This window comes from Rhinolophus sinicus, chromosome 16 (assembly GCF_057876585.1).
Source record: "Rhinolophus sinicus isolate RSI-liver-muscle chromosome 16, RSI-T2T, whole genome shotgun sequence".
In the NCBI taxonomy this organism is placed as follows: Eukaryota; Metazoa; Chordata; class Mammalia; order Chiroptera; family Rhinolophidae; genus Rhinolophus; species Rhinolophus sinicus.
The window spans coordinates 24,970,820-24,985,180 of record NC_142516.1 but is presented as its reverse complement, the minus strand read 5'-3'; the positions used below and the strand labels follow the sequence as shown (position 1 = coordinate 24,985,180).

The 14,361-nt window shown below is 35.0% G+C and overlaps 1 protein-coding gene across 1 annotated transcript in view; it reads left to right on the top strand.

The window, feature by feature from the left end:
• Nucleotides 1–3,873, top strand: part of OR13D1 (olfactory receptor family 13 subfamily D member 1) — a 37,582-nt gene extending 33,709 nt beyond the window's left edge. The window contains 3 exon segments of the mRNA XM_019734154.3: nt 3,106–3,228; nt 3,231–3,638; nt 3,641–3,873. Coding sequence (XP_019589713.3) covers nt 3,106–3,228; nt 3,231–3,638; nt 3,641–3,873 — 764 coding nt within the window.
• Nucleotides 3,874–14,361: the final 10,488 nt, after the last annotated feature.

The following is a 14,361-nucleotide window of genomic DNA, read 5'->3' as shown; positions in this document are numbered from 1 at the left end:
TCTTACCCTTTCTTGAGTTTTAGTGAAAACTGGAGACAAAAGTTTGCAAATCCTTGTCACTGTATCCTTAAAAGAAAAATTTTAAAATAGTTCTGATTTTCAGTCATGAAATATACATTGTTAAAAGAAAATTTGGAGATTGAAGGAAAATTAAGAATATTAATAATGTCCCATTCTTATATTCCAGAGAAAACTAATTTTGCTGTGGCTTTTCTCAGTCACATATATACAAATTGCAATCATTTACATTGTTACGCAACTTCCCATATTAATGTAATATACCATGGATGTACATTTTCCTTGCCTTTAACTCTTCTCCAAGACTACAACTTTCATTGGTTGTATAATATATGAGGGTATGGCTTATCATGTGTATAGCATGACCCCCAACAAGCACAAACCAGAATTCCAAAGGAAAAAATTGCTGTAACTGTTTAAATTATGATTGAACTTGAAACATCAAAAGATATGCAATGTCATTTATTTGTTTTATTCTATGCTATTGGGTGGATCATTCAGGGGAAAAATATTAAACAATAATATTTGACTACTTTAAGAGATACACTCCAGAGTTTCACCATTTTTAGTTACGTGGTCTGGCGATTTCAGAGATAACCACGTATTCTCTTACATCTATATTCCTAAGAGATTTTACCAATAATGAGTATTGTATTTTATCAAATGCTTTTTGACATCTTGTTAGATGACCATGTGCTTAGTTTTGGGTTTTTTGCCCAGTTGTTTAGATTATATTGATAGATTTTTAAATATTAATTTGGAATTTTGTGAATTCACAAAATAAATTAAATCACTTTAGTATACAGTTTGAATATATTTTATGATTTTTGCATATATATGCATAAGTAATGTTGATTCAGTTTTATTCTATGCTTGATAATTTGGGACAACAATCTATTTTAGTTTGATAAAATGTTTTTGTAAAATGTTCCATAATGTTCCATATTGAAACATGTTTTATGGCACAGAAATTATTTCTTGAAAGTATAAAGTAACTCTCTTAAGCATTCTGCATCGTGTCCATTTTGATAAATAAGTTCTCAAAAATGGGATCCCTATTACTTACCACAGTATATATGGCCTAGTGTGAATTGCATAAATAAGTAAATAAAGAATCACATGAGAGATATAAGTACAGAGTGCTGTGCAGTGCACAGAAAGGTCATCCTCCTCACAGCAGGAGATGAGAATGTTATCCCAGAAAAGGTAATATCTAAGTTAGGAGGGGACCCTCTGGGTTAAGAAAACACCGGATACAAATACATAAAGAAGAAAGAGTGTAGTATTATGGGGAGGCTGAAAGAAACTCAGCATTGTCATTGCAGAGCATCTGGGGTGTCAGTAGAACCTCCAGAATTTCCACATTAGGGGGATCTAGAACAATGTGATTGGAGGAGGTGCTAGAAGACTTGTCCTGAAGTTGTATTGCAGAGCACGTACATTTTTTTTTTACACAGATTATATTTATGTATTAGAATGTTTTTGTGAGGTTGCTGATGAAGATCATGGTGAAACAAAACCTACTTTGACACTGTCATGGGCACAGAAATGGTGTAAGTGAAAGAAAGGTAACGGAAGAGGTTCAGATAGACCTACATGATGGGTTGTTTCAGTGTTTTTGGTAAAGTTACTGTTTCTGTTTTCTCTTTTTTTAACCTAAATTCTTAAAAATGGCCTCCCTCACTTGGTACCTTTCTTGAACAGAAAGAAAGAGAGCTGTTCTTCCTTCATCTTTATCTGTATATGTAAATCTTTACTATTACTATATTACATAAACTAAATATCACTTTTTATACAAGATCTGCCAATTAAGTTTGTGAACTCATCCTAGAAAAAATGCTACATACCTCATTGCTGAATATCACTACAGTCACCTTCAAAGTACTCCCCTTGGGAAGCTATGCACAGATAACAGAGCCTAGTCTACCCTTCAAAGCAATTTTGGAACTCTTTTTCTGGAATGCCCATCAGAGCTGTCATCGTATTATTCTTGACATCCTGAATGTCATCAAAATGTCTTCCTTTCATATTTCCTTTATTTTCAGATAAAGAAAGAAACATTGGGGGCCAAATCAGGTGACTAGGGAAGGTATTCCAATACAGTTGTTTGTTTACTGGCTAAAAACTCCCTCACAGACAGTGTGGTATGAGCTAGTGCATTGTCGTGATGCAAAAGCCATGAATTGTTGGTGAAAAGTTCAGGTTGTTTTCCTCTTAACTTTTTTATGCAGCCTTTTCAGCTCTTTCAAATAGTAAACTTGGTGAACTGTTTATCCAGTTGGTACAAATTTATAATGAATAATCCCTGTGATATCAAAAAAAGGTTACCAACATCGTTTTGACTCTTGATTTGGACTGACGGAAGTTTTTCGGTCATGGAGAATTGGTCGACTTCCATTGTGCACTTTGATGCTTTGTTTCAGGGTCATATTGGTACACCCATGTTTCATCACCAGTGATAACATGGCCCAAAACATCGTCTTACCTCTTTAAAAGGTCTTGGCAAACTTCGCCTCTCCTTTGCTTTTGTTCATCGGTGAGCTCCTTCAGGACCATTTTTGCACACACCTTTCTCATGTCAAGATTCACAGTTAAGATTTTCCTGTTTCTCTATCGATGTTTCCTTGGTCTGCTATGCTTCTCACAGTCAGTCGACAATTTTGATTCACAATTCAATGAATTTTTGCAATGTTTTTGTCAGTACTGCTCATTACTGGCCACCCTGACCTCTCTTCATCAGTGATGCATTCTCTCTCCTCAGAAAAACGTTTAATCCATTTTTACACTGCCATTTGCTTCATGGCTTTATCCCCATAAACTTGGACTAAGACGTCCCTGATTTCACTTCCTCTCTTGTCAAGTTTCACAAGAAATTTAAAATTTGTTCATTGCTCTAATTCAAGTTCAGACATTCTCAAGACAGTACACAAAGACACACAACAATAATGAATACCACTCAGCAAGACACCACCACATATCAACACGAACACAGCTGTGAGACACTGATATACCAAGGTTATTAAACCTTACTGAGCTGTTTGTACAGGGCTGCCAATGTAAGTGCATGGTGCAAATGTAATTGTCAGACCTTGTATTTCTTCCTTGGGAAGCTCTCCTTTTTGGACATCTGTTATACAACATCATCCATTCCTCCTACGCTTATTATGTTTGTGTCTGAGAGAAAAGCTGTATCCTTCACTGGCTGTGCTGTGCAATGGCTGTTTCTCTTGGTTTGGGCTCCACTGAGGGTGCATCCCTGGCTGTGAGGGCCTATGACTGGTATGTAGCCATAGGCATCCCACTGAGGTACCCCATCATCATGAACAGGGTGCTACCTATGCACATGGCTGCATGGTCTTGGATCCTAGTCTCTCTAAACACCTTAGTGCAAACTGTCCTGACAATGTTGTCATCTTTCTGTGGGAATAACATCATTTATTCTCTTACCTGTGAGACTCTGGCTCTTCTGAAACTCAAATGTTCAGATATCTCCACAAATATTGCTATCATGACAGTGGCAAATACTGTTTCATTGGTCATTCCTCTACTGTTAATTTTCATCTCCTATACTTTCATCCTCTCTTCCATCCTGAGAATTAACTCTGCTGAAGGGAGAAAAAAGACTTGTCTATCTATACAGCCCACCTGACTGCAGCCATCTTATTCTTTGGTTCAGACATTTTTATATACATGAAGCCCAAGTCAAAGGACTCAAACACAACCGATGAAATTATTGGACTGTCTTACGGAGTGGTAACCCTGATGTTGAACCCCACTATCTACAGCCTGAGGAATAAAGAGGTAAAAGTTCTGAAGAAAGTCCTGAGCAGACACCTGCATTTAATGAAAATGTGAAAGAACTGAGGCATGTGATCTCCTCGGCGTGGGACCAAATCAGGTATTTTTTGTTTACAGATGAAGTCATGAACCCAGTGTCAAGAGAACTCGTCTGCTTCTAAGACCAAATATGGAACTCTTATCCTTTTCAACACAGAATGCTTATGTAAAACATTCTGAATAGAGTCTTGTCTGCAATTTCTAACTGCATGCAATTCTGCCAGTTTGTCCCATATAGGGCACATGGCTTTTCCTCTAGATGAATCTCTCTCCTCTTTGTTCTCTGCTATCTCCTTTCTCTTCTCCTTGTTCTTTGTTTTTCTCTGTCTTCTCTTTCCCATTTCTTCCTTCTTTTTCTCCTTGCCCCTTCCTTCTCTCTCTATTCCTTCAGTCTTCCTGGTATCCTTTCTCAGTCCCTTTGAATTGAACATTTATTGTTTTGTAGTCCAGCATCCATTCTTCCGATAAAATAATGCAAATATTTTTATTTTACTTTATTGACAATTAAAACAGTCCCTCCCTTTAAGTCCATGTGGTGCTAGATGGGGCTGACTCTACCCTCCGAAAATTCTGGTAAGCAGGGAACAAAAGCTTAGGCAATTAAAGAAGCAAATTCCGCTAGTCACAGTGATTCATTTAGCTAGCACGTGACTCCCACCAGGCTAATCAAACTCAACCCCAGAATGCTGTCTCACTGTGAGAAAAGAGGCATTCTTTCTGCTAGGGTTGCAAAACTGGTCAAACCTATGCCTGGAGCCAATCTTTGCCAATATGTGGAGAGAGCGTGAGAGGCAAAGGGCTCTTGAGAGAAGGAGGGAGAGTCTTTCTGATCCTGTTATTTTAACTCCTTGATCCAGCTGTGTCTAAAGTCAGTTCACAATTATTCTTATTAGTTATATGAGTCAATAAATTACCTTTTCATAAAAACTAATTTTGAGTTGAACTTTTGTCACTTATAATCAATTAATCATATAGTCCTAACTAGAGTATTCCTTTGCATCTCCTCTCTCCTATTTTTGAGACAAAAAAACAAAAACATGAGGCTATATTACGTAAGTGATCTCAAGTTCTCCATTCTTCAGGGGCTCCCCTTTCCTTTAATAACTAAATAATCTAATTTCTATTCTACATGCCCACAGGCACTCCAATTATCTCCCTAATAATTTCTGTGGAGTGCTCACATTTTCCTAATTTCTGGTTTTCTTTTTTTACACCGCACTACTGTTCTAAACTTTTCCATCAACCCTCGCTGGTAATCTTATACGCCTCTGTGTTAAGCTTTCAACAGTACATTTTATCCATAAGTCTCCTAAATATCCACATTCAAAGGGCCACTACATGCACACAACCATCCAAACGAAAACCCAACGACAAACACTTAAAAAAAAAAAAAAAAAAGGCCACTATATTTAACACCTTTACTTTGGCTTGAAAATAAGATTATTTTAAAATGGAGAATGAGACATTACTCAATATAATGAATATTATTGGTATTAGTGATAAAAGGACTATTGAAAATAAATTTTATGCTTCCAGTCAAAAGGTTTAAATTTCAAAGCATTTTGAAAGATAGCATAAGTGCACAACTCAGTGACTGGGGAACAAATGAAAGAGAGAGAGCGAGGAAGTAGAAGAAGAGGGGCCAGGAAGTGGAGAGGTAGAGGTAAAGGGAGATTGACAAAAGAAGGGAAGGAAAGAGGTAAGGAGAAAGGAAAGAAGAAAAGAGAGAAAAATAGGAAGGAGAGAAAGAAGTTAAGGAGGGAGGGAGAGCAGGAGGAAGGGAAGGAGAGATGTAAAGATTGGAAAGGGAGAAACAAATTTGTCATTTTTGCCTGAAAATAAAGTTGTCTACATAGAAACAGAAAAACAATCTATAGAAAGAAAGTCTTAAAATTTAAATTAATAAGAGGCTCTAGCAAGGCTGATAAGTCAATACACAAAATTCAATAGTATTTTCTGAAGCAGTTATAACTGGTTAGAAATGTAGATTAAAAAGCATCTCACACCACCAGGAAAAGTATGAAGCGCCCACAAAAAAATCCATAAAAGCTGCACAAAGAATTTTTGAAGAAACATATAAATCTTCATTAACATGCATAAAAGAAAACCTCCCACAAATTGAGGAGCTAGATTTTGTTCCTATTAGGAAAATAAAAATAAATATGTGAATTCATCTCAAATATTTCAATAAATTTAATGTAATTTCAATAAAAATGAAATTGGATTTTTTTTAATTTAAGAAGTTTACCCCAAAATTCAAATTGAACAGTAAAAGACCAAGAATAGCCAAGACACTGTGAGAATATGAACTGCATTATTTACTGTACCAAATGTCAAGATGAATGAGAAAGCTACTGTAATTCAGATAGCATAGTATCGGTGCAGGTAAAGATAAATACTATATCAATGAAATAGAGTAGAGAAGTCAGAAATAGCCTGGGCATATGGGAATGTTTACAACCTAAATAAATGTTATTTGACATAAGATGGCAATGCAAATCACTTGAAGTACTTAATAAATTGTGCTTTGAAATAGGACTACTAATATTGAAAAAAAAAGATCAAATTAAACCTCCACCTCACTCTGTCATCAAAATAAGTAACTGTAAAACATCTAGAGGAAAATATAGGAGAATGTCTTCCTAGGCAGTGATAGGAAGAGTATATCTTAAATGAGTCAAGAAAAAAAACCCACAAAATTTGAAGGATTCATAATTCAAATTTAGAAAGATGTATACGGCAAAATTGCATTATTAAGACATTTAAAGAATTGCACAAATGGAAAACTGTATCAGTAACAAATACAGCCAAAAAAGGATTAGCACCCAGAATATTAAAAAAAAAGCTACCGAATCAATAAGAAAAAGATGAACAACAAAACAGAAAAGTGAGCAAAGTATATACACAGGGACCTCAAAAGGAAAATAGAATGGCCTATAAAATTATTTTTAAAAGTTCAATTCACATAAAATCAGATGAATGTAAATTAAATCAATCAGACATTTCTCAGCCAAAAGATACACAAATATTAAATTTGTCAAGAATATGGAGAAAGAAGAAATCCTATTCACTGCCAGTGGGAGTATTAAGCCAATACCATAAAAAGTGTGAAGTAGACTCATTAGTTCCATACAGGTGTATATTCAAGGAGGTACTTTAAAAATTACTCATTGAAGCATTATTTATAAAGTAAACATATGGAAACACTTAAATATCAATAGGAAAGAATAACTAAGTTATGGTATACTCAAACACTGGGTTACAGGAGAGCAATTAAAATAAATGAACCAGCTTCAACTACTCGTTTTGTTACGCTTTGATACTTAGCTTAGCTTCTCTGAACTTCTTATTCACTGTTTTTGTTTTAATCTGTATAGTGGAAATATCAGTTTTACAAAGTGAAATGATACATACTAAGAAAGGATTAAGTAAAAGACATAACATCCATGAGTGCTCCTTCATTCTATCAGGCACATTAGAATCTGATGTTCTCTTGTCTGTGAAATAGGTATCACTGACATTCTCTGAGAGAAAGAACAATAGGAGTGGAATATATGACTTGAAATTCTTAAGTAAATATTAAAACCTCTTTAAAAAAAGACGGCAGCTAAATAGAAATGAAGAAAATATTAACATATGAAATAAGGGCCTGGCTCTCATTAAAGAAGTAATCATAAATGAGACGCTAGTAACATGGACCTATGAATATGTCTCCCCAAAATATTTACAGGCTCAGGACCAATTAATATTCAATGAAAAACACTATGAAATAGGAATTATACTGAGGCAGCCTATAAAGTTACGACTTTTCACTATTTTCAGTTTTTCTTTTGCGCTGAGTGGGAACTCCAAATAACTCCAAGGGAGTAGGAATATTGGGAACTATATTTTTTAATATTCAATGTCTTTATATAAGAAGAAAATCATCTGGAATATGAAGCCTACTTCTCAGAGTACTGTTAAGCTATCTTGAGATATCAACTTGGAATGTTTTTCAGAAGAAATTTTAATCTGAGTAGTGCTGATTGCCCACAAACTATGTGTCAACCATCATAAGAGAGAGAGGGACATTTGAATTTACATCATAAAATGTGTTTGGGAAAATCCTAGGTGACATCCTGATGGACCTAATCAGGGGCAAAAGAGACAATAGACCCCCACCCCCACCCCACCCCCATTGGAGAGCACTGGATAATGGGTGTTCATCTGAAAGAGGAAATTTTTTAAAAGTATGTCACAAACTAAGTGCATGAGTGCCCAAAGCTAGATGTGTCAACTTATACATAGGAAAGAAACCAGCCATATTTAGTAATAAAAATATAAGACAAATAGCACGGTCCAGAAATACTTCTCCCATAACATTTCTCTCTAACTCCAGTTACAAGGTACAAGAATTTTTCAAAACAACAGACTTGCATAATGCTGCAATGAACATAGGGTTACATATGTCCTTATGGATAAATGTTTTCAGATTTTTTTGTAGATACCCAGAAGAGGAATTGCTGGGTCATATGGTAATTACATGGAAACAACCAAAGTGTCCTTCGATAGATGACTGTATAAAGAAAATGCGGTACATACATACAATAGAATATTACTCGGCCATAAGATGAAATACTGCCATTTGCAACAACATGGATGGATTTTGAGATTATCATGCTAAGTGAAATAAGTCAGACAGAAAAAGTTGAGAACCATATGATTTCACTCATATGTGGGATATAAAACTGAAAGCAACAAATGAACAAGACAAAGAAACAAAAACTCATAGGCAGTTTAATGGTTACCAGAGGGTAAGGTGGGGGTGGGTGGGGGTGGAATAGGGTAAAGGGGGTCAAATATACCATGATCGAAGGAGAACTGACTCTGGGTGGTGAGTACACAATGCATGATGTATTATAGAATTGTACACTTGAAACCTATATAATTTTACTAACCAGTGTCACCCCAATAAATTTAATAAAAAAAAATTTTAAAAGCACAATAGATTTGCAAAGCCTATTTAGGGAAATAATCACATTTATTAATGAGAAATTTTAAAATGTCATTGGCACTAGAGTTAACTTTCAAATGCAAAATATAAAGAAAGTCAGTTAATATAGGACATCTAAAAAGGGATATAATGGATATATATTAAACTCATATGTTTATGTATTTTAGCAACACAAAACAATTTGTTTTATTAATAGAAGCATGAAATAAATTTATGCTATATTTAATATTGAATTGCTCACAAATCTTTCTGGCTGCTTATTCTAATTAAGACTCAAAGCAGAGACTGATACAGAAATATCAAACATGTTGACAAACTCAAGGGGTATCCAGTCTTTTTTCCTTCTCCACAGCATTTAATTCAATGCTCAATGCACAACAGTTGCTTAATAAATATTCACTGATATGAGTAAGATACTTTTTAAGGAACAATGTATGGAAATCGTTATTTTATTACCATTTATTTATATTGATAAAGCAATTCATAAAATTTATGATATTAATTCATCTTTACTGAAGCTTTTCTCCCCAATATGTAATCTCATATGACAAAAGAAGAACTGTAAGCTACCTCCACTCTAAAGAATAGTTTAAGTTACAGGAACTGAGAAATAACGATAAAAGACATGCACACACTGTTCCAGACCTAATGTAAGAAAACTAGTCTATACCACCACCTAGTGGCCTCCCAATACAACATTAACAAAGTACTTCCCCAGGGATGAATCACCAAAACACAAGCATCTGAAGTTTACATGCAGAGCAACTGCCCTCCTACTCAGTGGGGCCAGCACTGGATCTACCTCTCCTGCTTCCTTTTGCAGATTAGCACAAGCCTGACTTTTGGATAAAACCAAGCAGGGACCCCATTAAGTGGATTGTTGCTTTTGCCCACATCATATAATTTTCCCCACCCTTTAACTGATACCTATTTGTACCCTCACACTCAGCAAACCAAATGAGCAATAATAAAAAAATTAGTCAAAAGAACCTCATATACTGTTGTGAAGGGAAATTTATAGGACAGTTTGGCGTTACTGAGTACATATCTTCTGACCCAGCAATTCCACTCTTAGGTATATACTCTAGTGAACTGGTTTGTAGCCTCCAGTAAACGGATCCCCAAGGAGTCTACGGATAGAATTCAGAGGGTCTGGTAACTTGGATCTTTAGTATCACTAACTTCTAACTAAAAATAAGCATTTCCTTTGAATACAAATGTAGGCAACAAATCACAGTATTATTAACAGGACATGTAACTCTGTGACCAACAAATAATACCGATATTGTCCAATTTCATTTAAAGTTGCTGCAAATACATAAAAATTTCTTTTGTTCTCATGACTACTTCAAAATTATGATAGCTGTTAAATCCAAAGATAGGTCTTGTTATTTAGTACCTTAATAAAAAAGCATGTCTATTTCTTTGTCAAGAATTTACTTTTACATTTTGATGAAATTAGCTCAATATAATCTGTTTTCTTTGTAACCCTACATATGTATTTGCTAAGCACATAAAAATAGGTCTTATTATTTAGTACCTTAATAAAAAAGCATATCTATTTCTTTGTCAAGAATTTACTTTTACATTTTGATGAAATTAGCTCAATATAATCCGTTTTCTTTGTAACCCTACATATGCATTTGCTAAGCATATAAAAATATTAGGGTTCCATAGGCTCACGAGATTTCCAAAGGGTTTTATGGCACAAAAAAAGGTTAAGAATCTCTGCCCTAGAGAATTTCTTCATATGGAAATAGGAAATATCTATTTAAGAATTCAAAACATCTTTGTCCATAATAGTCAAATGGACAAACAAAGATATATCTGTACAATGGAACTGCATACAGCAGACAAATGTATTAATTAAAATCACGATTTTAAAATACGTGATTTTCAAAAACCTTATATCAAAGGTTTCCTCTTACATGTTTCTTATTTCCTTAGATAGACAACCTCAGTCTACCCAGTCTAAAATAACTACCATTGCTCTATATCACATTAGCCTAAACCCACATTTATCTAGCTTTGCACTACTTGTCCTTTGGATCAGTTGTCAGAAATTTAGGATATACAACAATAATTTTCAAAATACTTACTCTATGCATCTTCCAGGCAGTTTAAGAATTTGTGTTTTTTTTAAAAGGCACAGAAAAGCATTTCTTTTTAAATGCTGTTTAGAGGCAATTTTCCACTACACATCTAAAATTACATGAAAGATCACACATCTTTTAAAAACAAATGTTCAACAGAACTGGTTTTATAATCTGAATTCAAACCTTACATGTACCACTTAGCAGCAGTGAACCTGAGAAAATTATTCTCTCTCAGAACCTCACCTTTCTCACTTGGAGATAAAGCTTAACTCACAGAGTTTTGAGGATAATTAAAACCTGTGAAGAAGTGAATACGAGATTGTCTTAGACACGTAGCAGCACTTACCAACATTTTCCCTCTCTAAGTTGCAGTCGTGAATTTTACTCTTAACTATCTGTTAAATATTTTCATCTTAGAAATCCTCTCTACCTGCTAGCTAGATGCTGTTGGTGATAGGGCTCTACGGATGGCAAAGCCACTGGGTTCTTAATCCACCACATATAAAAGAGCTGCCTGCTAACTAGGAAAACCTATTTTAGATTCCTAAGGAACAGGAAGAAAATCCTAATGTTTTTGAAACATTATGCATTTTGGTATCTATTAGTTACAGCAGTTTAGCCTAGCCTATTTAATATATTCTTAAAAAGCTAAACCACGTTCCTGAATACCAGATACAGCTGAAGGAGTAAGAACCACTCATAAACATAAAAATAAAGTGAATAGCTACCTACCAAATACTGAGAGATCCAGCCTCCTTCCCTCCTCGGTCACAGGAAACTGTGACTCTGGAAGTTTCCTACAGGGGTAACTGATTAGACTAAGAGACATGACTTACAGATTGATAACAGCCGGGGCTACTTCCCCTCAGTGAAATAGCCAGACAACTCTACAGTGAAGCCCACTATTTGACAGACTGCACCCATACTCACAGAGCTTTCAGATTTTTCTCATTTCAAAACATGAGATGATGGCCAAGCATCACAACAAAAATATTGTAGGAAAAACACTAGGACCTGGGCAGAAAACAGATCAAATGATATAAAACACAAAACATAAAAAAACAAAAAAGACAGAAACAATGCCGGAAGACCTAAAACAGTAACTACAAAATAAACACCTGTAATTAATATCCTCAGAGATAAACATATTGAATCTAAGGAGCAAAAAGAGGATAGTATTTCCAAAAAGAAAGAGTGAGAAATGAAGAAATATTCTGGGGAAGGGATTAAAAAAAAAAAGAAAAAAAAAAAAGGAGCTCCTGGAAACAACTACTGTGAAAGTAGAAGTTTAAAATTCAATAGATGAGTTAGAAGATAAAATTGTGGGGTTTTTACCCCCAAAAAACTAGGCCAAAAACAGTAGACATGTAAAATAGTAAAGAAAATAATAAGAGCAACTGGTGGCACAATATTTGAATGACAGAAGTTCCAGAGATCAACAAGAGAAGAAAAAAATTCAAGAAATATAATAAAACTTTCAGGATTGAAAAGTGGCCAAATTAAGAGGGTGCACTGAGTGAGGAACAATGTATGGGGGGGAAAAATACCTACTCCAAGTAATATTATTGTGAAATTCCAGAACACCAGGGACAAAGAGAGAAACATAAAAAGTTCCAAGTGAGAGAAGCAAGCCACATACAAAGGATTCAGAATGTCTTCTGAAAAAGTATAATAAAACGAAGAATGGCCTTTAAAAATATGAGAAAAAATTATTTCCAATGTAGAATTTTATACCCACCCAAAATAGGAATCAAGAGTTGGTAGAATAAAACATTTTTAGAGATGCAAGTCTCAAAAGTCAAATTTCCATGTACCCTCTCCTAAAATTAAGAATAAAAAATATACAAAATCTTGGAAATAGGTCCAATACAAAGTAAATGAGATTCCCCAGGATGTCAGTAAAAGATCCCAGAATTACTATTATGCCATCTTAGAGAACTATCTGACACTGGAGGGAGAGAACAAAGGACACCCAAAAGATAACTCGAGGAGATGAAACTGATAAGCTGATGAACGGGTTTAATCATATTGAGAGGAAATTTGTTCTTTTGGTAAAGAATTTGATGATTAATAAATGACAGGTACAAGAAAAGAGAGAGAGAGAGAGAGAGAGAGAGAGAGAGAGAGAGACTGTCGTATTAAGATTATAGGTCTAGGCCATACAGCAGTGACAAACTAGATGATTTCTCACGTAGAAGACACCTAGAGATGGGCAGCCCAGGGCTCCTAGTATGGTGTTCCATGGTGTCAGAACCTAGCCTTTTTCTCTCTTGTTCTTCCACCATCTTCAGCACGTGGCTCCTACCTCATAATTCAAGAACTCTAGCCATTATATCCACATTACAGCAAGCAGAAATAATAAGGAACAAAAAGGGAAACAAACCTTCCAACACTACTTTAAGATCATTTACAGCAGGTCATAAGTACACTAACACATCTCACTGGCAGGAGTTAGTCACATGGATGCACCTAACTACATGAGTCCTACTATGAATTTTAAAAATACATTGGGAAACAGCATTCTCTACTACCTCCCTCCAGCACTTTCTGTTCTCCATATCCTCCTTTGTTTTTCCCCCATAGTGTTTATTAATCCCTAATATATTTTTCTCTTCACATGTTAAAAAGTTTCCTCCAACCTGTAAGTACCCAGAGGACAGGGACTTTGTCTTTTGTTCACCCCTGTACCACAGTTTCTCGGAAAGTGCCTCAAGCATAGAAAGAATTTAATAAATATCGGTTGAATGAGTGAATGAATTGTGAATTCCAGTGCAGAAAATTCTAAGAAAATAATTTGAAGCATAAAGATCCAGTCTGGGCACAGATGATGCTTTGTTTTGTCTTGCCTTGTTAGAAATGGATGCTCGTCAACTGGAAAAACTGAATCACCCCCTCTGGACTCAGTAATTTTAAAAAGCCTCCCTTCCTCTGAGCAGATGATGCAAAAGTCTTTGCACAAGGCACAACCAATACAACCACAGGTGACAGCCCTGTAATTATTTCCTAGTTTTAATAATGTAAGTAACATTACTTCAGTGTGTGCAATAATATAACTATCGTGTATAATTTTGTGTTTAATTATGTATCAGGTGTGTAATAATGTAATTTAATTAGTAAGAAAAATGTGAACATTTAATATAAAGTAAATTAATAATGTAACAATAAACTATTATTAATGTAAGCATTATCTGATGTGGAAGTGTATGTTGGGGGAGTGGCATATAAGAGCTAAATCCTCATTTTCCAAGCAATACATATACCTATACCTGAAAATATCAAGAAACATCAGAAAATGTCTATAATTTGGAAAAAAGGAAACAAGCATTAGAAGAAACAGAAAAATATTGAAAGTAGTTATGCTGGGACCAATGATCACAGAGATAGGGAGGACAATATCAGAGGTCAGCTGTTTTGCTT